The sequence below is a fragment of the Sitophilus oryzae genome, unplaced genomic scaffold (assembly GCF_002938485.1).
Source record: "Sitophilus oryzae breed Bouriz unplaced genomic scaffold, Soryzae_2.0 scaffold_942_pilon_pilon, whole genome shotgun sequence".
NCBI lineage: Eukaryota > Metazoa > Arthropoda > Insecta > Coleoptera > Curculionidae > Sitophilus > Sitophilus oryzae.
Window position 1 is genome coordinate 330471 of NW_022147575.1, and position 24386 is coordinate 354856.

Consider the following 24386-nt stretch of genomic DNA (forward strand, 5'->3'; position numbering starts at 1 on the left):
AATCTCAGGTATGTATTAAGTACTACTTATATACAACTAGAATAAATAAGCCTTATTTCCATATATGGCAAACTAAAGTAGACAACTAGCCCAGTGGCGTATCTAGATGCCATAAGTACGCACCTAACTTTATCATAATTATTTTTACTATAAACTAAGACTTCTTTATTATAAATCTGAAGCAACTGGGACACTTTACCCGCTACGCCACTGAATGCTAGGTTAGTTACGAAGCTATTATCTTGCCAGTATCAATATATTATTTGTATTTGTCTCTTTGATTGTAAATTATAAACAAATCGCTGTTACTTTGTAGAATAAAATTTATTAAAAAAATTCAGACTTTGTTATGGATTTTATTTCGTCAAACAAGTTGTACAAATGAGTTTATGAAAAAAAGTGAAATTATAAAAAAATAAAAAATTTGTAATTTTCTGAATTTTAGGCTAGAATCCTAGAGGTACCCTATAGAATAAAATATACTGAAAAAAAAACATTCGTACAAAGTTAAATGTGGTTTTATATCGTTAACAGAATCAGACAGAATAAACTATAGCCAATATGGCGAACAGCAACGAATAGGCTACGAAAGAAATTTTATCGATAGCAGCGGCTAATAGGATCCAGTCTTCTTGGTGAGGCATTTTTTCCGAGTGGAGACTTCTGACAATGCCGTGCTCTTCACCAACGTGGACGTCATCGAAATCTGTCACCTGGTGATCTCTCATCTCTTCAGCTGTCACTCTGTGTACAGAGATGCTTGACTGAAAGAAAAAAAAACAATATTAAAAAAAGTTAAAAAAGTTATTGATAAAACATTGTAGAGAGCAAGTAGAATTAGTGAGGAGTGTTAATCCCCCTTTCTTGAGTTATAACTTATAACTCATCATACAGTCTATCCCTCATCATACATGGCTATGTCTGTCACTGACAAACTGGCAGTGGCGGCTTAACCATGAGGTCAAATGGTCAATGCCCCCCAAAAAAATCAGGAGAAAATTAGAAAAACTTATTTAAATTATACTTTTTGTAAATCACTTTTTTTCATCCTAAAATATTCAAAACTATTCCCAATGTATCCAATTTTCGCTTGAAAACATTCTATTTTACCAATTTTCTTTACTGCCGGTCAAAATTTCATTTTATGCTTCGTTCCCGCTATGTTTTACACGTATAAATTCCAAGTGCCGCGGCTCGTGACGCCAACAAGGTAAGGTATACTACGTATAGAAAATATAATGGGCTAAGGTGCGATAGATATATAGTCTATAAAATGAATAACTTTGAATTTTGACCGTTATTTTTTACCAACACGGCAAATATAAAATCCCTCTGTCAAAAAAGTTACTGATATTCTTTAAATTGAGTGCCTGAACGAATCAGATAGGTAACTCTTTTTACTTTCGTGAAATAGAAAAGGAAAATAATAAATCAAGTGACAGTTCTTCCTCTTCTTGCAAAAATCAACACGAAATGACATAATTGTCAAAAGTAAAATGTCATCAGCTTTTGACATTTCTAAATATCAGACCAATGCCGTCTCTAATAGAACAGCCTCGAAGCGAGATTTATGACGCCACGCTAGTTAGATACTACGGATTAATAAATTTGTTGTAGAATACATGGAAAACATAATTATTCCTCGTATTTTTGGTTTGTATTTTAAAAATGATATAGTTTACATGAAATATACATAATATACAGTTAATAAATACAATATATATACCTATACAAATGCAGCAAATGTTTTACGATATACAAATAATGAATAGGTACATAAGATAATGGGTAAAATGTAAAATATATTTTAAATTTGGGGGTTTGAAAATCGATCTAATTTAACAAAAAAACATTCAGTTTCTACTAATAGTGATGTATTATTATTTACATTCACAAAATTTATATGAATATTTTGCAAGTATCAATGTTTGAAAAATTATATCTGCAAATAATACAATATCATAGAAAAAAGGCGTCAGCCATGGCTATGAAATAAAGATCGCTGTCATTTTATATGTAAAATTATTCTAAAATTTTTGATTTTCTTGGGATTTAGGTTCGGGAAAAACGCTGATTAAGTTTTCATTTGGTTTTTCATTTTTTTTGTTTAAAAAATATTTCGGCTAACATTATAGCCTTCATCAGTATTGTCATTTGAAAAAAATAGTGTCGAATATAATCCAAAAAATTACATATAAAATATTCTAAATATATATGTTACTGTAAATGTCCGAAATACAGTAAAACCTAGGATTTATCAAAAGCAAGTGGTAGTAAAAACCAACCAACCCCACCAACGCATTAACACCCCCCAAATAACCAGGCTAACCAATGCATTAAGACCCTCCAAATAACCAGGCTAACCAATGCATTAACGCCCTCCAAATAACCAGGCTAACCTAATTAGTTAATGTTTTTGGTAAATCCTAGGTATAGCGCGCTTATTCTAGATTTTACCGCATTTCGGACATTTACAGTAACATATCTTATATATTTATTTATTAATACATATTTATTAATCCGTAGTATCTAACTAGCGTGACGTCATATATCTCGCTCCGAGGCTGTTCTATTAGAGACGGCATTGCGTCGGCATGGCCGCAAGTTGCTAACCTAATAAAATTAACACTAGAAAAGCCCGCGGGAACTGTCAAATTCAAAATTATTCGTTTCACAGACTATAGTTTATATTGGCCATTGACCGCGTCATTCATACAAGGATTTCTAAAGGTTGTCGCCCACTAGACCGCGGCGCGACGCGGCGCGGCGCCATGTGGAAATTTCTTTTGTCTGCTTGCCATGTATTCAAATGGACCAACGCACATTAGAGCGCGCAGCGCAGAAGCGCGCCACGGAATTTCCGTCAAGAAGTCGGAAGACTTCTCTAGCAACTTTTTTCCGTCTCCCGCGTTTCGGCGCGTTGCAGTGTGCGTACTCACAAGGGAGATAATTTTGCATTCGAGTCTTTTCAGTTGGCTTTTTGACTAGGAACTAGTGATATGTATCAATGGCAGAATTGTATTTTTAAAGGTAAATTAGGCAAATCGATTTTCATAAAGGAATATGATATTTTTTTTAGTCTTCCCTCACTAGAGACAGATGGACGAAATGCCTTTCTATCAAAGATTTAATATAATTGAGGGGTGTAGAGGCAAAACTGGCAATCTCCACTTTTTAACAAAAGTGACAATCTCCAATTTTTAAATTCTAATTACCTAAATATATAAAAAAGATCAGGGTTTTTTTGACCACATAACTAATATACACATCAGAATAAATAAGAATTATCAAAAATATTAGTAATTTGTCTCTTCTGAAAAAATATGATGAGTAGATATACCCGGTGTTTTTTCTTCTAAAACCCTCAATTGAGGAGTGCGTAAAATGTTTCCTTTATATTTTGTAATACTGAAAAAAATGATTTTGTCTTTTATTAAATCTGGAAAAAGATGGTAAAATTCTCCAAACTTCTTTCTTTTTTTGTTAATCGTATGAGTCCAAACTTTTCCTCACCCCCTCTTCCTCTTCCTCTGTTAGAAGAGCACAAAAAATACGCTTTCGTCCGTACTTGAACTCATTGCTTTAAAAACTAAACTACAGTAAGTAAAAAACACTTCGACTATAACTAAATAGCGTTGTCGCGTTTCAAAAGCGCGCTATAGTGGGCGCAGTCCCTTCGCAGCCGGAAAAAATTCTCTTCCCAGAGCCGCGCCGCGCAGCGGTCTAGTGGGCGACAACCTTAAGGTAGGCAACTTTATTTGGTAGTTTACTGACAGACGATATAAAAAGTGGCGGTTTTTGTCTTTGTCTAGAAACCAGCGTGTTAATTTGTAATATTGTTTATTAGTTGAGAATCAATATAGTTGATTAAGAAATATCGATTACAGGATTTCAGTCATATCGCTGGATAAATTTCGCCGTTTGGGCAGTTTGGGTGTTTATAAAAACTCAAATTATAAAACAACCTAGTTTATTTTGTATCGTTTATCGTGTATCACGTATAATGTTTGGTTTAGTCAATATAAATCAATATTTAAATTTTTAATGTTGAAAAAATTTGTAGTTTTAGTTGCCGTAGCTTTGTCGTAGCCGAGGGTATGAGATGCAGCGCGAAATTTGTGTAAGTAATAATTCATAATTTTCTGGTTCTGGATAAATGATGAACTCTTGTTGACTGATTCTGGAACAGATATTTTCTCTATTTGATAAAATGTATGGTGTTTAGTTTGTAAAATCGTGCGGTTAAAAGAAAACAATTGCTTAAATTTCGAAAAACGTTTAGAGAAAGAATTAACTTGAAATAGAAAAAAATGTGAAATAAAACTTTTAGAAATGTGTATGTGTATACAGGGTCCGGCAATAGTGCGTCGGGCATTTGTAGCTCCTAGAATAAAAAACTTTAGAATTTTGTTTAAGTGCAAACCTAAAGTATGCACTAGGATGTATTTCAAGAAAATATTTTATCTTCTATAGGGTGGCTCAAAAAAGTGTGAGTGGATCTGGGTGATTTTTTTTAAATGGAACACCCTGTATATTATTGCATTTTTGGCTTCCTTTCAGATCACTTTCGGTAGGAAAGTGATCTGGAACTATCGATCAATTTCGATAGTTCCAGAGATATTAAAAAATAAATCAAAAATATATATTTTTCAGCCCTTCTTAAAAAAATTATTAAAAATACAAGAACTGTTCTGAAATCAAATCTATATTAGGTATTTACTTTAGATGGTCTGTTCTTACTTTGCTATAAAATATGGTAATCGTAAATCATACAGGATGTTCAATATTCTACGCCAAACTTTCTAAGATATAAAATAATTTTTCTTCGTTTTTTTAAACGGAACACCCTGTATATCATTTTTTTATTAGATGGAGAATTAAAAACTGAACATTTTTTGTATTTAAAGTATTTCAAAATTTTTAATAGTTTTGCGGATACACGCAGTATTATTTCATATGGCGCTTTCAATGGTAAAATACCAGAGAAAAATCAATGGGTGGCTTTGATAAAAATTTACTGTGGAAAATGCCATATGAAATATAAAACCGGGAATATCTGCGAAACTGTTAAAAATTTTGAAATACTCTAAATACAAAAAATGTCCATTTGTTAATTCTCCATCTATTGAAAAAATAATATACATTTTAGAAAGTTTGGCGTAGAATTTTAAACATCCTGTATGATTTACGATTTCCATATTTATAGTAAAGTAAGTACAGACTATCTAAAGTATATATATAATATAGTTTTGATTTCAGGACAGTTCTTGGTATTATTAATAATTTTTTTAAGAAAGACTTAAAAATATATAATTTTTATTTATTTATTAATATCTCAGAAATTATCAAAATATATTTACTCATGTCTTAGGATTATGTAAAGTGATCTGAAAGGAAGCAAAAAATGCAATAATATACAGGGTGTTCCATTTAAAAAAAATGGTCCCGATCCACTCACACTTTTTTGAGCCACCCTATAGAAGTTAAAATATTTTCCTGAAATACATCCTAGCGCATACTTTAGGTTTGCACTTAATCAAAATTCCCAAGTTTTTTTTATTCTAGGAGCTATAGATGCCCGACGCACTATTGCCGGACCCTGTATATTATGTATTTATATTTTTGTGACATTATTATTTAAGTGTCTTTTAAATCCTACCGTGGAAAATTTGTGTAAAGAACATTGACTGGATTTTTAGTGAAATAGCACTAGACTGACTTTCTTTTTCCCATATAGAATATGGATTCCCCAGAAATAGCACTAGACTGACTTTCTTTTTCCCATAAAAATGTAATATAAGGGTAGGTTTCATTTTAACATAATTTGTATTTATTTTTAGATTTATTTTCCTTTAACTAAACCACTAAACGTACAAGTACCTTGTAAGAAACCAATTAAATTTGGCCGCGTCTTAAAAAAATCGACGCAATATTTTTAGATATTGACCTCACTACAATAATAACCACGAGCTGCTGAAAACTGGCTTCAAATATAATTCTTTATAAAGTCTTTTTAACATAATTTATCTCACCTAAGATTCTTACCTGTCTAATATAGGTTGTGAGTCCTAAATATTTTCCAAAATTTCCCATCAATCGTTGTTTGATCACCCAAGGCAAAGCATTTGCATGTTTGCTCCGTGATATTGTGATCACTATCACAGAGCTAATAGTTGAAAATGCCACTATATACAAACAGCTACTGTAAAACAGTACTAAAAAAGACTCCTTGGTTTATCTTTAATATTTTTATTCAAGGATACAATATGATCAAAAAAAAAAGCATCAGAGATGGCTATGAAATGAAAATCGCTGTCATTATATATTTAAAATTATATGGGAAATGTCATGGATCGTCATTTCCAAGCTGGACACCGTTATTTTTTCGATCATACGGTTTAATATTATTTATTTTACCTATTAAAGGTGTATGGGTCCCCATAGCAGGCATTTTCTGTGTGAAATACAGCATAAATAGACAAACAACTATGGCTGTGCATCCGTTCAGTATGATTTTCTCGCCGGCATTTGGAGGTAGCCAAAATGTCAACAAAATCAAAAATACGATCACTAAAAAAAATAAAAAATTATACTTATCTATAGTTTGTTCAAAAATGATTGATTCTGATAATTTCAGATCGATACGGAGCGATCAACAATGACAAAAAAAACTACTCAAAATAATTATCGCATATTTTTTAAAATTATTGTTACGTTTTTTCGTCGGTTCCGTGTGGATAGAAAGTCACAATTTATTTAAACACTATTTATTTAACACTAATGAACAAAAATAATAACGATAAAAGACTTATAGAACTATTTACAAACGATTTATAACTAAGAATTTATTTTGAATTTTAGCGCGTCAACTGTATATTTATAACTGCCCCCTGTAGGCCACGGCCGCCGGCTTTTATACCGGCAGGTAAAGAACTCTAGAATTGTCCATAGATCGTTAGGTGCGTAGAAGGTTTTCGAATGTTCTCGTATGTACTCGTCCATTCCAGTGGGACTCGATTCTTCTCGAACGAATGAATCATTGCGGTGTCTATGCGATGTTAAGGTCATCCGAGGGCGGGCCATATTGTGAGGTTAGGTCGAGTCCACACCGGCCCGCAACACTGCCCCCTTCTTAGGGTACATGCTCGTCCCGAGATGTATACGGTGAATGAAGGTATTTGCAAAGCTGGCCCCTGGTACATTGCGAAGTCTGGTAGAAATAGCAGTCTACAGTTTTCTCTCCCGATCTCAGCTTTGGGTTGTAGCAGCAAACGAGGATCTCGATTCCCGTAAATCTGAACAAGACTTCAATCATGTTCCGGATTGTACGCCAACTCAAACCATCGAGTCCACACGCCAGCTTCGGAATGGCTAATCGTGCAATGTTGTTGTTTAGCAGGGCTTCTCTCAGTTCAATCAGGGTCTTCCATAGATTGAGATAAGTCGGCTTACTCGGGGACCATTCCTTGGTGACCAGGTAGAAGATGTGCCTTGCTTGACCATGTGCATTGTCGGTTAGCCTCAAGACGCTTCCAACCTCTGGATCCTGTCGGCGTAGTTCTCCGACACGCCCAAACTTCTCATTGAACGTCGCAGCGATTCCTCTGGACATCCGCAAATCTCGAGCCACACAATGAGCGAGCGAATAATCAGGAGGCACGGAAAAGAGGTCTCGTTGATCTTCTTTGGTTACACCATAGCGAGCCTTCTCACTGCTGTTGTATCGGGCCATGAAATCGTCAAAGGACATCTCCGAATCAGGGGGATCAAAGCTGCAGGTTCTCACGGTCCCAGCACGATCTTCTATTTCGCCTTGGTAGGGGCTCAAACGGTTGAAATGGACTACCCTCGGTTTTCCTTTTGGCAATTTTCTGATACGGTATACGACGTCATTAATTCTATCCATGACTTCGTATGGCCCTTCCCACGAGGATTGTAGCTTCGGAGATAACCCACGACGTCTCTGCGGGTTATATAGCCACACCAACTTCCCTGGTTGGTATCCTCCATGCTCAGCTTGAATGTCGTAGTGTTCCTTCATTCGGTCACTAGCACTTTGAATATTTAGGCGGACTCTCTGATGAATGTCGTCCATCCTTTGACGTAGTGTGTGGACATAATCTTCTCCGGCGACTTCTTCTCCCGGTCGGCAACCAAATTTCAGATCACAGGGTAGGCGCACTTCCCGTCCCATAACGATGCTGGCTGGAGTTTGCCCTGTAGATTCTTGGACGGATGAACGGTAGGCCAACAGGAACAGGTGAAGAAATTTGTCCCAGTCTCTTTGGTGGTCAGAGACTACTTTGGCCAGATAACGGTTGATAGTTCTGTTCATGCGTTCAACCATCCCATCGGATTGTGGATGTAGAGCAGTCGTCCTGGTCTTGCGGATGTTCAGGACTTCACAGACGCCTTGGAACAGATTGGACTCAAAGTTTCTTCCCTGATCTGAATGAAGCTCCATGGGAACACCAAACCTGCAGATCCATTCTTTAACAAGGGCATCAGCAATCGTGGACGCTTCTTGATTTGGCAACGCGTAGGCCTCGACCCATTTGCTGAAGTAATCCATTACTACCACAATGTATTTGTTGCCATCGTTCGTCTCCGGGAAAGGACCAGCCACGTCGATCGCTATTCGTTCGAAGGGACTACCAACATTGTACTGGCGCATAGGGGCTTTACCACGCTTTTGTGGCCCATTAATGGCTGCGCAAATGTCACATTTCTTACACCAGGCCCTCACATCTTCTTTGCAGTTCACCCAGTAGAACCGTTCACGCAGCTTGCCAAGTGTCTTGGTAACACCAAGATGTCTCCGCTGGTTCCATTGTGAACTTCCTCCAAGACTTCTGGGACCCTCTTCTTTGGAATGACGATCTGCCTTCTCTCTTCTTGTCCCTCCGGTCTCTCGATCACACGGCGAAGTAGTCCGTTATCTATTACCAAGGAATTCCACTGGGCCCAGTACGACTTTACGTTCGGCGAATATCTGCAAACTTCTTCCCACGTTGGTCTTTGGCCTGTGTTTTTCCAGTTAATTACTAAACCTAATTCTGGGTCACTGGTTTGGTCATTTGCAAGATCTTCGGGTTGCCAACTATCATTAACCACAGTTGTTCTTAGGAGTTTCACTTCTTTCTCTTCAGCTCGGGAACAATGCTTACAGTCCTTAGCGCAAGGTCTTCTGGAAAGTGCGTCGGCATTCCGATGGATTGCCCCAGCTCGATGTTCTGTGTCGAAGTCAAATTCTTGTAATCGTTCAATCCATCTAGCTACCTGCCCTTCAGGATTCTTAAATTGCAACAGCCATTTCAAAGCAGCATGGTCTGTTCTTAACAAGAACTTTCTTCCATAGAGATACTTGTAGAAGTGTTCCACTGCTTTAACTACTGCTAGTAATTCTCGTCTGGTTACACAGTAGTTCCTTTCCGGTTTTGACAAGGTCTTACTAAAATAACCAATGACTTTTTCTTGACCATCCTGGATCTGAGACAGAACAGCGCCTAACGCAACATTGCTAGCGTCGGTATCCAATATAAAGTTTCCGTTGCCAAGAGGGTAGCTAAGTATGGGCGCACTAGTCAGGGCCTTCTTCAATTTTCGGAATGCCTCGTCAGAATCTGAGTCCCAAGAGAAACGCCTCTCGCCTTCGGTAAGTCTGGTCAATGGTTTTGCGATGGTGGCAAAACCCTGTACATAACGGCGATAGTATGTGCATAGTCCCAAAAAGCTTCGTAGTTCATGTTTATCTTTAGGTATCGGCCACTCTTCCACTGTCTTGGTCTTCTGTGGATCTACCGCAACTCCTTGGGAGGAGACTACATGGCCCAAGTAGTGTACCTTTTCTTGACACAGATGACATTTCTTGGGGCTAAGTTTCAAACCAGAGCTCCCTAGTCGCTTGAAAACTTCTTCCAAATTCTTCAGATGATCGTCAAAGGATTTCCCAACCACTATGATGTCATCCAGGTACACTAAACAGGTAGTCCAGGATAGTCCCTTTAACACAGACTCCATTAGTCTCTCAAAGGTAGCTGGCGCGTTGCACAATCCAAAAGGCATGACGGTAAATTGCCACAGTCCGGAGCCCACCGAGAACGCTGTCTTCTCTCTGTCTTTCGGCGCCATGTCGACTTGCCAATATCCACTCTTCAGATCTAACGTAGAGAATATCGTTGACCCCGCCAGCGTGTCTAGAGTATCGTCTATCCTCGGCAGGGGATAACTATCCTTCTTGGTAACATTATTGAGCTGCCGATAATCAACACAGAACCTGGTGGTACCGTCTTTCTTCTTTACTAGTACTACCGGCGATGTCCACGGGCTGTTAGATGGTTCGATGACACCCTCTTCTTTCATTTCTCGAAGGATTTTATCAGCTTCTTCACGTTTGGCGAGCGGAAGTCTTCTCGGATTTTGTTTGATTGGTCGTGCATCTCCGGTATCAATTTTGTGTTGTACTAAATTGGTACGACCTCTCTGTCCTGCTTCTCCTTTATCAAACACATCTTGATACTTGATTATCAGGTTTCTCAATTTTCTTCTATTTTCGGGAGATAATCCTTTAACGTTTACTAACTCCTTCACCATTTTGTCCGGAATTTTTGAAGTCGAAACTTTGGAGGCTTCCACGCTTCGAACGACTGAGGAGACCGAACAACAGTACCCTAAGAGGGTTCCCTTCTTCAAGGATACAGAATAATAATTCGTGTTCATTACTCTCACCGGTACAGTTTTCTTCGCTCGTAGCAGGGCTTTTCCAACAGCGATCCCTCGTCCTATTTCGCTGTCATGGTTCCTTGGCTCCAACAGAATAATACTCCCATTATTCATTTTACCTTCTAGGCAACCATCCAAAAATATCTCACAGCGCTCAGGGATCGAAACATCTTCTGCTACCACCACGCGAAGCGTCTCCTCACATTTTCGATGCAGAACCACTTCTTCTTCATTTATTTTCAAAATTCCTTGTTTGAGGTTTAGCTCAAAACCTCTAGTGGTCATGATGTCCATTCCGAGAATAAGTTCATCTTCGATGTCTGCTACTAACACTCGATGATTAAAACAGGTGCTTCCGATAACAAAATTAAGATCTACCTCTCCATGGATGAGAGCGGAGCTTCCTGTAGCTGTACGTAGTCGCCATTGTGTTGTTTTAATCCTTTTTGATGTTTTAAGGATATCCGCCTGATGATCGTTTTGGTTGCACCCGTATCCAAAAGCATGGTTCGTAACTCTCCATCCACGAAACCATCCACAAAAATGCTGTTGAACTTGTGTTGTAGCGATGCGACTTGAGCAGTTTTGGTTGGAACCTGTTGGGTACTGCTCGATATGTGTCCCTTTGATTCGACACTTGGCGAAACCCGGGTCCACGTCTTTTTCTTTACAGTGACTTCTTACGTGTCCTGCCTGGCCGCAATTCCAGCAACAAGTCGGTCCTTTCTTGCCCATGTACTCCTCCATGACTTTCCGCACAATGCTTTCCACGGATTCGTCGGAACATTGGTTGACCGCCCGTACTCTCACTAGAGACCGAGAACTTTGTTTCGCGGCCTCAAATTCTAGGGCACGTGCTAAAGCATCCACCAAGTGCGTTGGATGGGCTAGGAGAAGTGCTTGTCTTGTCTCGTTATCACGTAAGCCGTCGGAGAATGCCTGTACTGCCAACCGCTCCATAACATTCTCTGGCGTAGCAGGGTACGCAAGGCGAACGAGGCGGGCTACGTCGGCTTCAAACTCCTGCAGAGACTCATTTGACTTTTGAATGCGATTTTTTAGCTGGGAATGATAGACATGTTCCAAATGAGCTTGGCCGTACCTCATTTCTAAATGTCGTACCAATTGCTGATAATCTCCCTGTTCCGATGGTGACAATGTCTGCAGGATATCAGTCGCATCTCCTCGCAGTGCGACAGTCAAAGCGGTAGCCTTTTCAGCGATTGTCCATCCGTTCGCTCTCGCAGCGGCCTCAAACTGGCAAAAATAATTGGCCCAAGCGGTTTTTCCGTCAAACTGTGGAGGCTTAATAACTGACTTTGAGATATACTTATTTTCGACTAGTTTCGGTGCCTCCGATGTTTCTTGACATTTTGGTGAATTGGCCTTTTCTATTTCTTGTTTTAAAATTTCGATTTTTCTATTTACATCTTCCTCAATCTCCGTTATTTTGTCTTGTAGTTCCGTAGAATTCTCTATAATCTTATTGTTTAAACTTTCTTCTAAATTAAGTATTTTGTCATTGAAACTGGCTTGTAGATCTTTAGAATTTTCTATGATTTTATCCTCTAAAATATTAATTAAATCCTGGGAATTTTCCATAATTTTATCTTTCAAACTGTCTTCTAATTTTTGAGAATTCTCTGTGATTTTATCTTCTAAATTAACTTCCAAGTCAATTATTTTACTATTCAAATTGTCGTTTAAATTGTCTTGCAATTCCCGGGAATTTTCTGTAATTTTGTCATTCAAACTGTCTTCTAATTTTTGAGAGTTTTCCGTCATTTTAGCTTCTAATTTTTGTAGGCACGAGTCAAGGTCACCTTCGAACTCAAAGCAAAATGTGTCCGGATCCTCGCCTTCCTCCCTTAAAACGTCTCTCAGTCTGGTTTGCAAAATGCTTTTCTTTCCATCTGTCTCGCACTCTCTCTCTTCCAATATGGATTTCAGTTCGGACACTTTCAAGTCTTTCAACAATTTCTTCGCAGCCATTGTTAGTCTTTTTATTTTTCTAGTCTATCACACACGCCACACCTGACACCAATTGTTACGTTTTTCGTCGGTTCCGTGTGGATAGAAAGTCACAATTTATTTAAACACTATTTATTTAACACTAATGAACAAAAATAATAACGATAAAAGACTTATAGAACTATTTACAAACGATTTATAACTAAGAATTTATTTTGAATTTTAGCGCGTCACTGTATATTTATAACTGCCCCTGTAGGCCACGGCCGCCGGCTTTTATACCGGCAGGTAAAGAACTCTAGAATTGTCCATAGATCGTTAGGTGCGTAGAGAAGGTTTTCGAATGTTCTCGTATGTACTCGTCCATTCCAGTGGGACTCGATTCTTCTCGAACGAATGAATCATTGCGGTGTCTATGCGATGTTAAGGTCATCCGAGGGCGGGCCATATTGTGAGGTTAGGTCGAGTCCACACCGGCCCGCAACATTATATTAACTTTGAAAAACAAGACAGTTTGAAATATAAGTTTATAATATTTTTGAAATTATTGATTGAACTGAATGATTCTTACCCACCACTGGAGTGACGATCACGGCCTTGTATGAAGGAGATATTCTGTCCAAGATTATATCTACTGAGACATCTGGATACGGCTCTTTGCAACAGGCATAGTAAGTGACGTTTTTGACAATGGAAGCTGACCGAATTTTCCATTCGCTGTTTTCTATGAGCATGTCTAGCTGAAAAATAAGACGTCAGATTCAATAATAAAAACGTATTATCTACAAGAAAAATTGTGGGCATAAACTATAGAATAAATAAACTAAACAAGGGTAAAACATAGGTAAAATCTAGTGATAAATATTTTTTAATATTTACTTATACAGGGTGATCCGAACTGTATTCCGGAAACTTCGGCAGCATATTCTGCAGAGAAAAATAAGTAAAAAAGTTCGTATAGATGTATGTCCTAAAATGCTTAGTTTTGGAGATACAGAGTGTAGAAGTTTCATTTTTATTTCGATTTTTTCCAAATAATTTCTGAAGTAACGTCAATATTTGGATGAAAATTGGTGTCTGGACGTTTTTTGACATGACAAATTTGATTTTGATGTCAATATGACTCCTATTTGTAGGTAACCTAACCTACATGTGTTAGGTTAGGTTAGGTTAGTTTTTAACAGGTTTGAAGAGTAATAACTTCTCGTCCGTACCTGTATAAAACTACTGAGTGAAAAAAATATACATTTTTGTGATTTTTTACGTAAAAAATGTCTCTTAAAAAGCATACGAGCAACCGTTTCTCAAGATATTTAGAATGGAAATAGTCAATACCTGTCATTATTGACAAAAAATAGACACGTTGAGTACATAGGTATGATCGATAGCGGCTCCAATTTCGTTTATTAATAATAAATTAATTCGTTAGAAAACCTAATAGGATCTCTAGGAAACAGAAAGAAACTTTTATTGCAAGTTAGTCCTCTACTCGGGCAGTTTTTTGCTGCATAACTTCGCCCAGGCATTGTAAAAACACGTAAAAATTAACTATTTACTCTATCAAACCACTGCTATATTAAAGATTTAAAAATGTTCAGAAAAACAAAAATAAAACTACTAAAATAAATTATATTACACAAGAAACGAAAATAAAACTAGAAAACCCAAATATATAACATAATAAACAAAAATATAACAACAACTATAAAATATATAACTCAAGAAATAAACAAAATAAATTAAGCCGTACGGTACTGACTCGAATCTGCCGTAACTGTGTGTAGTCGATGAAAAAAACTACGACACTGGTTACTTTCTGTCGATGGAAACTCAAATGGCGGCGTGCGGGAGGATATGCGCGTAACGGTTCCCGCTAAAGAGAGTTAGCCTGCCGATTGATTTATGTGCTGTGATGCTAGTTCGCAGACATCGTTTGTATAAAGTATATACAGGAGAGGTGGTAGATTTCCTCTTTGCGGTATCCCATATGGCGCCATGGTAGTCACTTCAATCACTTTCAATATTTTCCATGCAAATTTTTTGTGGTCGATTTTTTAAATAGCTTTCCGTTAGTTCTAGTATGTGTTAATTCAGTTTGTATTTTTGTAATTTTTCATTTAATTTTCATTTAAAAAATATCCATATTGTTCAATTGCCACTAATAAAAAAGACCTAAAATAGGGAAGAATTAAGACATAACCCCAAAAGTTATGTTTTGACATCGAGCTTGACATTTGAAAAATTATTTTCCGAACCCTGATTTTGACACAATCAAATTTCACAAATGACACAATCTGTTTGACAATTTAAAATTGGCGCGCCAGAGCTTGCCGATCAATGGTGCCGTTTATCACCTGTGACGTAGTGACCAACCTGCGCAATATCATACCTTGCATTGAATAGATAGTGATTTGACTGAAGTAATAAATTTATCAATTTTTTTTAAATTAATTCCAAATTTTAAATTAATTCCAAATATCTCAAGAACCATTACTCGTAGCGATTTTTACCAAGAGACTTTTTTACGTAAAAAAACGTCTTAAACGTATATTTTTTTTACTCAGTAGTTTTATACAGGTACGGACGAAAAGTTATTACTCTTCAAACCAGTTAAATAATATGTAGGTGGCGCCCTCTACAAGTAGAGGTCATATTGACATCAAAATCAAATTTCCCATGTCAAAAAAAAACCAGACACCAATTTTATCCAAATATCGACATTACTTCAGAAATTATTTGAAAAATCGAAATAAAAATAAAACTTCTACACCCTGTATCTTCGAAACGAAGCAATTTAGGACATAAATTTATACGAACTTTTTTACGTATTTTTATCTCTAGAATATATTGCGAAAGTTTCCCGAATACAATTCGGACCACCTTGTATATTTCGAGTCCTATTGTGTTCAAAATATTTTACCTCAACACCACCTCCACTACTGTTGTTAAATATCTCCAAATCAATCTGATCACCACTGTACGTCCATGATCCAAACTTCAAGGTACAGTGTTGCCAATCGAAAGGCCAGTACTTCAAGTTCAAATTACAGAGTACCGCAAATTGGGCAGGTGGTACCCATAGGACGTTCCCATTCGAGTATACTATACAGTGGCTGTTGTAGTGACTTACCGAAGTACCTGTGGCACTGCAAATGTCGATAATTTTCGTTTTATTTATTATACCATTTAAACGCTTCATAATATGAGTGAAATAAACTCTATTATTGTATGGTTGTGGATAAAGGTATTTTTTATGGTTTGAAATACCTGTTGTATAAGAAAATATCGGGTTGCCAGAGTTCGTGATCTGCCAAATTCAAAATATTGATATCACCATATTTGCTAGGGTCCCATCTTAGTTTTTCATCATCCCAAGACTGAAAAAAAAATATTGTATTCACTAGATATTAAAATGTTATGTTTAATAGTAAGTTTATTTGTAAGGAATAAAAATATTAACAAAAACTAAAAGAAAGTGTGTCATTTTCTGTCGAATAAAGTAAAAAAATACCGAGGATACCATTTAAAAATCAAAAATTGTAGTCATTTCCGGTAAAAAGGAAGTGGCCGAAAATAATTGAATGCGTCAATCAATCCTAATTTATGTCATATACTAATATACCAAATCTGTTTTTTTCATCTGAAAAAATAAAGTATAGTAAACGCCACGAATGTTTGGGAGTGATTCATCGGTCGCTACCAAATACGTTTAAATAAAATATACGACGGTCTCCCCATAAGAGCAATGAGAGGATTTACGTCCCAGTATTGAAGGAGGACAGAAAATCGAGTCGAATGGTTTCAAGACATAGGTTCATCCTTGTTTAGTCAAACCTCCTACAAACCAAGGATAGACTTATGTCGATAGGAAATGCATTGAAATTCTATAGCCATCCTTCAATATCGGGACAGGAATTTAAGCGGTACCAGAGAAATAGAAGGGATAGAGAATGAGCGTCAACATGCGCAGAAGGTCTAATCAAGTTGGGCGCCATATTCCAGGTCTTCGTGTCATTTTGTATATAGGTGGTAATCTATAAGTAATCAAATATCAATTTGCTGTTTTCAACCATACGGGGGGCAATTTAAATTTAGTGAAATTCTATCATTTATTATGGTTAGTTAACATTAATATGATTTAATTATCAGTTTCAAATCTGCGTACAATATTGGTATATAATACACTAAATATACGAATATTCTGACAAAAGACGCTACGGACAGATGACCTTTTCGTCGTTAAACACTCGAAATGATATTAAATAAGTATTTACAATATTTCATGTTTACTTGTACTGAATTACGCATTTCAATTTAAAATTTTTGCAAATTTGGTAAAAATTGTTCTAAACAACTTTTTGTTCAAGTTGTATATTCATAAAAAACATTTGGTTCTTGTATTTTTAATATAAACCTAGAAAAAATATGTTTTTGTTTTATTTTTTTTATTCGTCCCTTCAAATTGTGTTTCAAAAACTGTTACATAACATGTCCTCTAACAAATATTTTCATAATACATAAACATCATTGATTTTATTAAGGGTATTATTATTAGTATTTATCCTGGTTTTTGTCGACAATAAAAACTCAATCTTGTAATAGAACATCAATTTTATATTTCGTAAAATTGTTTTGATACAAATTCAATTTGTCAAAATTCAAGTCATTAATATATTGATTAACAACCCAAATTATTCCTAAATATTTTATTATAAAAAAAACTAATACCGGTAAGTTTGTAAAACATATTATGGTTTGTCGTAATACTAGAAAAAATAATTTATTTTTTGCACAAAAGAAGCTTGTCGATCCTTATTTGTCCATAACAAAATTCTGTATGGTCCATTTTCAATTTGTCCATAACAAAATTCTATATTCCTAATTTATTATTAAGAAAATTAGATTATATGATCTCAGAATTTTAAGAATTTTTTTTTAAGATAAAATAGTTTCTTCTCAACTGTAATATTGTCAACTTTGGCCTGTATTTTATCTATTTAAAAACATGGGATTGACAATCCCCTTACTAAAATACATACTGGAAGGTACCGATTAAGTTTCATTGCTCAAATACCTTTGCTATAAATCCTGGCTCACAATTTAAAGCCATTGCAAAATGCTTTTGAACTTCATCATAGATTTTACAAGAATAAAAGTGTAATATTGAAACAAAGTAACATTGTAAGCTTCATGACTAATAATCTCATTTTTAACACTCTTTAAATATCATCTCGTTAACAATTATGAATATTATATGATTTTTCTCAGTGATTTGTGGCAGAGATACAAATTAATATATGCCCCATAACAGTTTTTAAATAAGAAACTTCTGCCTACAGATTTAATTTTCTTATTGGCATAATACCCTTTCTTTCTATATAAATCTTGCCATTTTTCCAGTCCAATGTTCCTTGTTTTTACAGTTGTAGGAATACTAAAAATGTTGACTATAGAACTCGATACTATGTTTGAAAAAGCCTTCATACCTGTAACTGTGCATAAATCTAATTAACTGAATTCTCCTCCTCTTGACACTCTGAACACAGCCGCTGCTAATGTTAGAAATATTTAGCACAAAACTACAACTACCTACAACAAACTTTACAATAAAAGTGTTAAATTTTCGCTGTTCGATTAAAATACCCTATCTTATGTTTTCTTTTCCTCCAAATAATCTTCTTGTCAAGTAAGGACCAATCTTATTTGATATATTTCTGGTCACTTGAACTTGTGCTTTCATGGACACTATAAGAGTGCACTGTTTTACAGAAACACGAACATTGATTCCAAGTATCTTCTTCCTCCACACGTAATAAAAACATCCTCTTTAAATGGCCACATCATACACTTATTTTTGACCATTCCCAATTACAATCACGATTTTTACAAATCGCCTTTAGGAAAGTTAAAAATAAACAGTTTTGAATCATCTGTAAACACGATTATGTTGTATAAACTTACACATGAAAACTAATCATTTTTCCCGGCGTATTAGCTTTCTTAGAATGACTATGACAATATACAACAAGCCTTTTTGAATTAGTGTTTAGAATAATTGAGATAATAATAAATTTTAACTAGATAACAACACAAACGAAAAAAAAACAAAACAAACAGATGTCAATTAAAGAGGGGAAGTGACAGCGAGACCTGGAAGATGTCTGCCATCTTGCCGTCGACAAAAATTTGGATGCGCACTCGTCGAAGCTCATTCTCCCACTTCCATATCTCTGAGCGGTACCCTCCGTATACTTTATTTTAAACGTATTTGGTCGCTACCATGTGAACTAATCTGTTCAAGGTCACATAAAACTTAATTCCAGTGCCGTGGTGTTTCAAGTCATATAATAATCAATATATAATCTGTTGTAATTTGTTGTTTTAACTGCCAAAGACTTGTCAAAACATATATTTGGTTATAAATATAAAATGGAATGCCCCATTGGTCGCACTGCAAGCACACCAATGGACTGACGCACACAAACGAATCAATCAAAGAAATGCGATATAGTATCATCTTTGTCAATCACGCTAACATTTTAGAATAAGTAGGAGGAGCGCAGGCAGATGATTAGACCGGGCTTTTAAAAACCTACGTCTGCGATAAAAATTTACGTTTTTAATGTAAAAATGATAGCGCGCGTGTCGATTCTAACTTCATCAAGCGATGAATCACTCCCAAACATTCGTGGCGTTTACTTTAGTTATAGGTTATAGGGGTGAGTTACTTTTGAGACGCACCCGGTATTATACAGAGTGTTTCAAAAAAATATGTTCCATCTCTCTTGAGGATATTTCTCTGTTAAAAATAAGATTTATTTTTATGATGATATTATTTATTGAGCTTTGTTTCCTAGCTAGAGAGGGTTAAAGTCTTCATCAGTTTTCGATTTATTATAATTCTCTTCCAAGTTCTTTTAGTGATTCGAATGAAATTTTGAGGGTAAAATTTGAGGTTTAATTACTTGACCTAGAGCGCTCATTGTATAGGGAAAATATAAATAAATGCACTATAAGTACCGTATGATCGAAAAAAAAAGCGTCCAGTTGGCTTGGAAATAACGACCGATGACATTCCCCATATAATTTCACATATAAAATGACAGCGATCTTCATTTCATAGCCATCGCTGACGCCGTTGTTTTTTTCGATCATACGGTATGTATAAAAATACTACTCACCATTTTGAACCAGCTGTAAACCGTGAGCGTTGATTTGAATTCGTTCACTTCCACATGGCGAATTGTTAAGCCTAGTTTCACTCTAGTAACGTTGTAGTGTTGCGCAGGCCTTGCAAACTTGTCGTAGTTTAGAAGCAAGTCTCTGCGCAGCTGATCTGTATGCGTAGAGTTCCATATTGGTTGAGGTCCTATTTGTGAGAAAAAAATAAAAAATACGACTTATTCTTTAACAATATTCGTTTGAGAATTACATGAACTGTATTATACAGAGTCTTTTAAAAAATATGTATCATCTCTCATATTAGCTACAGAGGGTTAAAGTCTTCATCTTTTTCGATTTATTATCATTTTCATCCAAGTGCTTTTAGCGATTCGAATGAAATTTTGAGGGTAAAAGTTACTACAAGTGCGACATAATACTAAAAAAGTGTCGACATATTCACCAGGGACGTGCATGTGTTTTCACTGGAATATTTTTCTAAAAAAGTACGTGCGCCACTAATGACTTTGTTTCTCCTGTTTAGTTTTTGACTAATCCTGTATATATCAAGCAAGATTTGAACTTTTGAATTTTGAAGAAGACACTATTATACAGTAGTTTCTGTTTAAAAAAAAGTATTGGAATTTAGAATTTTGAGAGGGGTTTAAATAAGTAGTGTAAATTTTGTATAAATACAGGCTAGTCTGAACTGTACTCCGGAAACTTTGGCAGCATATTCTGCAGATAAAAATAAGTAAAAAAGTTTGTATAATTATATGTCCTAAAAGACTTAGTTTCTAAGATACAGGGTGTGGAAGTTTCATTTTTATTTCGATTTTTTCCAAATAATTTCTGAAGTAACCTCAATATTTAGATGAAAATTGGTGTCTGGTAGTTTTTTGATGAGAAATTTGATTTTGATGTCAATATGACTCCTACTTGTAGAGGGCGCCATCTACATGTGTTTTAACAGTTTTGAAGAGTAATAACTTTTAGGCTGTATCTGTATAAAATTACTGAGTGAAAAAATATACATTTCCGTAACTTTTTACGTAAAAAATGTCTCTTCGTAAAAATCGCTACAAGCAACCATTCTCAATAATTTTTTTAAATTAATCATAATTTTTTCTACGGAAAAATGATGGTAAAACAGTTTCTGTCGAACTTTTGGCAAACTTTTGATACAAAAACATTTCAAATTTATGATTTCAGTCTAATAACTATTTAGTCACCATGTTTAATTTATGTCAATGATAAGTAGCGATTTTTACTAAGAGACTTTTTTTACGTAAAAAACGTCGTAATTGTATATTTTTTTACTAATTAGTTTTACACAGGTGCGAACAAAAAGTTATTACCATTCAAACCAGTTTAAAATATGCAGGTGGCGCCCTCTACAACTATAGGTCATATTTCATATTGACATCAAGATCAAATAAACTCCCAGACACAAATTTTCATCCAAATATTGACGTTATTTCATAAATTATTTGTAAAAAATCGAAATAAAAATGAATCTTCTACACCCTATATCTCCAAAATTAAGCATTTTAGGGCATACATTTATACGAACTTTTTTACTTATTTTTATTTGCAAATTATGCTGCCGAAGTTTCCGGGATACAGTTCGGACCATCCTGTATTTTAAAAGGAAATCTCACAGTGGAAACGTGATACAGCACTTTTTTGGAACACTTTGTCATTCTGAACTTTTACTCTGAAATTTTATATATGCAAGAAGAACTATACACTTTGTCTCTTACTTACTGACTTGGGACCTTGCCACCACGCCCAAGTCGAATAGAACACTAACTGCGATCTGGAAGAGGGTCACCAAACACTTTAACTCAACCATATCCCCTGTTTGAAGACACTATTCGACCGAGTCTTATTTATTCAATAAATTGCATCCAAGAATATCATTCGGAGGGAACGTTTCGACTGATTAGATAATCGTTTCCTGCCTTTTTTCTATATTATCTGCCTGGCCAAGCGGGTGTTAAGTTAAAGCAATGGATGATTATTGTTATTGTTGTTTTTGTTCGGAAATTTTATTCGCACAAAAATTATTTTCAAGGATATTAGATGTTAAAGACCGTTCTATATACATTATTGTATACGGTTACGAGTTGTTGAGGGCTGAGCCGTTTAATATTTTTCTTCTTTTTTATACAATTCTCTCGCTATTTCTTTCTTGTTCATATTGGTACCACGGCTAAGGGTATTGCGGCGGGTTACTGATGGCTACCTCCGCGGCTGTTCTGGACGAAGCCCGCAATCCTGGGCGACTGTGGTTCTTGGCTGCAAATTGGGGCTTTAGGCTCCCGTTTGCTCCTAAATAGATACATTTCTGAAATGACAACTTCATTTGACAGTTATCTTTTACCTTGACTGGTGCTCATAAGTAAATACAGGGCCATAAGAAAGGAGAAATATTTAAAAAGAAATCGGCGATAACTCGTAAACGGGCTAATCAAAAATATCTAAAGTTATTCTTTTGAATGTGGGTTTTAGTGCTCTTCAATAAACCTAAATAGAATTATTCTCTAAAATAATTAGGGAAGCCAATAATTGACCACATTAAAATTTACATGGGATTTCCTATGTCCCGCTCGACGATGTAACACCCGGTATAGAACGGTATGTATATTAGGGTGGGCCTTAAATAAGTGCAAATATTTTTAGGTGTAGTATATTTCGACGCCAGAAACAAGACCATGAGTTTCTTTTCGCCAAAAAAATTGAATATTTTTTTAGGATATTTATTTAGTTTAGTAAGTAAAATAACTCGGTTATTTTGGATTTATTTATTTGAAAAACAGTAAAGGGATTGCCGATTCTTATAGAAAATTACCTCCTTAATCCAAATATGACCTTTTTTCCCCATCACTTCCGTGTTTGGGAGACACCCCTACCTATTCTTACTGCTTTTCGATATACAGGGTGTCCCAGAAATATTTTTTTTATTTTTTATTATGATTTATTAGCAATCAGAATATTTGCAAGGAAATTCTATGCTAATTTGATGACTGGAGAGCAATGACGCTCCAGTTAACGTGATGAGGTCTTCTCCAGTGAAAAATCCTCCTTAATATTCTTTCAAATCCGATGGCCATTGTCTTTTAAGTCTTCTTGTAGATACTGGTTCAAGTAGAGGCTCAAGTAAGGTATTGGTGTGATCGTGTAGTCTAATGAAATGTTTTTTACTCCGAGTTTGGATGACTTCTTTGACGTACGGAATTTTTAAATCCGATTTCAATATCGGAAAGTAGCCAGAAATAAACGAAATAAGTATTTTACTATAGCTATAGCTACCCAGAACACGCCCATGAGTTTTTTTGCGAAAAAAAAAATGTTGAAAATTTTATATTTTTCTTGACATTTTCCGGAAAACATTGGAAAACTTTTTAGTACCGCTTGTTCAGCTTTCGGAAGTTTGTTTATAGCTTTGTTCGGGTTCTTGTTATTACCGATTCTGAACCGTCCTAGAGAACTCTGCAGCGCATGCGCATAAAAATAATGTCTTCATATTTCCTTCTGCGCAAACGCATCACAGTTCTAGGACGGTTCAGAATCGGCAATAAGAGAAACCCGAAGTAAGCTTATATTGCTTCGAGAGAATGCGATGTTGCCACCTCCTACGATATTCACATTCTGAATATTTATATAAGTTTAAGTTAACATTTTTAAATTTCTACGAAAAAAAAACTTAAATTAATTTTATTCACTGTAGTTGTTTTAGTTATTGTAAACCTTGTACCAATAAGTATTAAGCCGCGTCCAAACTAGGCGAACAAAATGTGAATTTATGAATGCTTTTTTTTAATTTGTTTTGTACGCTTTAAAATGTTTACTATGTTTTCCTTTTTAATATTTAGAAGGTTATGTCGTTACTTTCTATAATTTTTAATAAATATATTAAAGAGGTAAATTTTAATTTTCAGATATGTGGATCAGCTTGAATATTGAGGTGATACAAATATTCTTAAACGTTTTATTTGTTCTAACTTCCACCAACATTCTTCCTCACCACACTCGCCTTGTACAATAGAATAACTTTTACAACCTTTAGTAAATGTTACTTTCACTAGTGAATGTTATAAATTACTAGGAAAAGTCGACAAATCTCTTTAAAATACCACATTCACTGGTCCAATGCGTAATTGTTAGCATTTCCTAGTGAATGTAAGCAATCACTGAATTTCCGACTTTCACTGTAACATATACATTCACACTGGATAAACCTGTCGGTATATAAAAGGAATATTTTGTTGAAATTTGATGGCTCTTACTCGCTGTCTCGATTTGAAAGCCGGCATACACTCCCAAGTCTAAGAAAACACTAACACCAATCTGGAAGAGGGTCACCAAACACTTCAACTTAACCATATCCTCTGTTTAAAGACACTATTCACACGAGCCTTGTTTATTCAATAATTTGCATTGAAGAATATCGTTCGGGAGGGAACATTTCGACTGATTAGATAATTGTTTCCTGTCCTTTTCAATATTATCTGCCTAGCCAAGCGGGT

At 35.5% G+C, this 24386-nt stretch overlaps 1 protein-coding gene across 2 annotated transcripts; it reads right to left on the reverse strand.

Moving 5' to 3' along the window:
• Nucleotides 1-340: 340 nt before the first annotated feature.
• Nucleotides 341-24309, reverse strand: LOC115890995 (acetylcholine receptor subunit alpha-type acr-16-like). Of its 2 annotated transcripts, none has more exons than XM_030911378.1 (8): nucleotides 24147-24309; nucleotides 19875-20062; nucleotides 15961-16070; nucleotides 15614-15839; nucleotides 13265-13433; nucleotides 6418-6570; nucleotides 6046-6215; nucleotides 341-764 (listed from the first exon to the last, which is right to left on the reverse strand). In XM_030911378.1, the coding sequence occupies exons 1-8, from the start codon at nucleotides 24241-24243 to the stop codon at nucleotides 537-539; spliced, it is 1341 nt and encodes a 446-aa protein (XP_030767238.1). In that variant the 5' UTR covers nucleotides 24244-24309; the 3' UTR covers nucleotides 341-536. The 2 variants fall into 2 exon arrangements, with proteins under 2 accessions (XP_030767238.1, XP_030767239.1); XM_030911379.1 differs by lacking the exon at nucleotides 24147-24309 and adding an exon at nucleotides 21622-21844.
• Nucleotides 24310-24386: the final 77 nt, after the last annotated feature.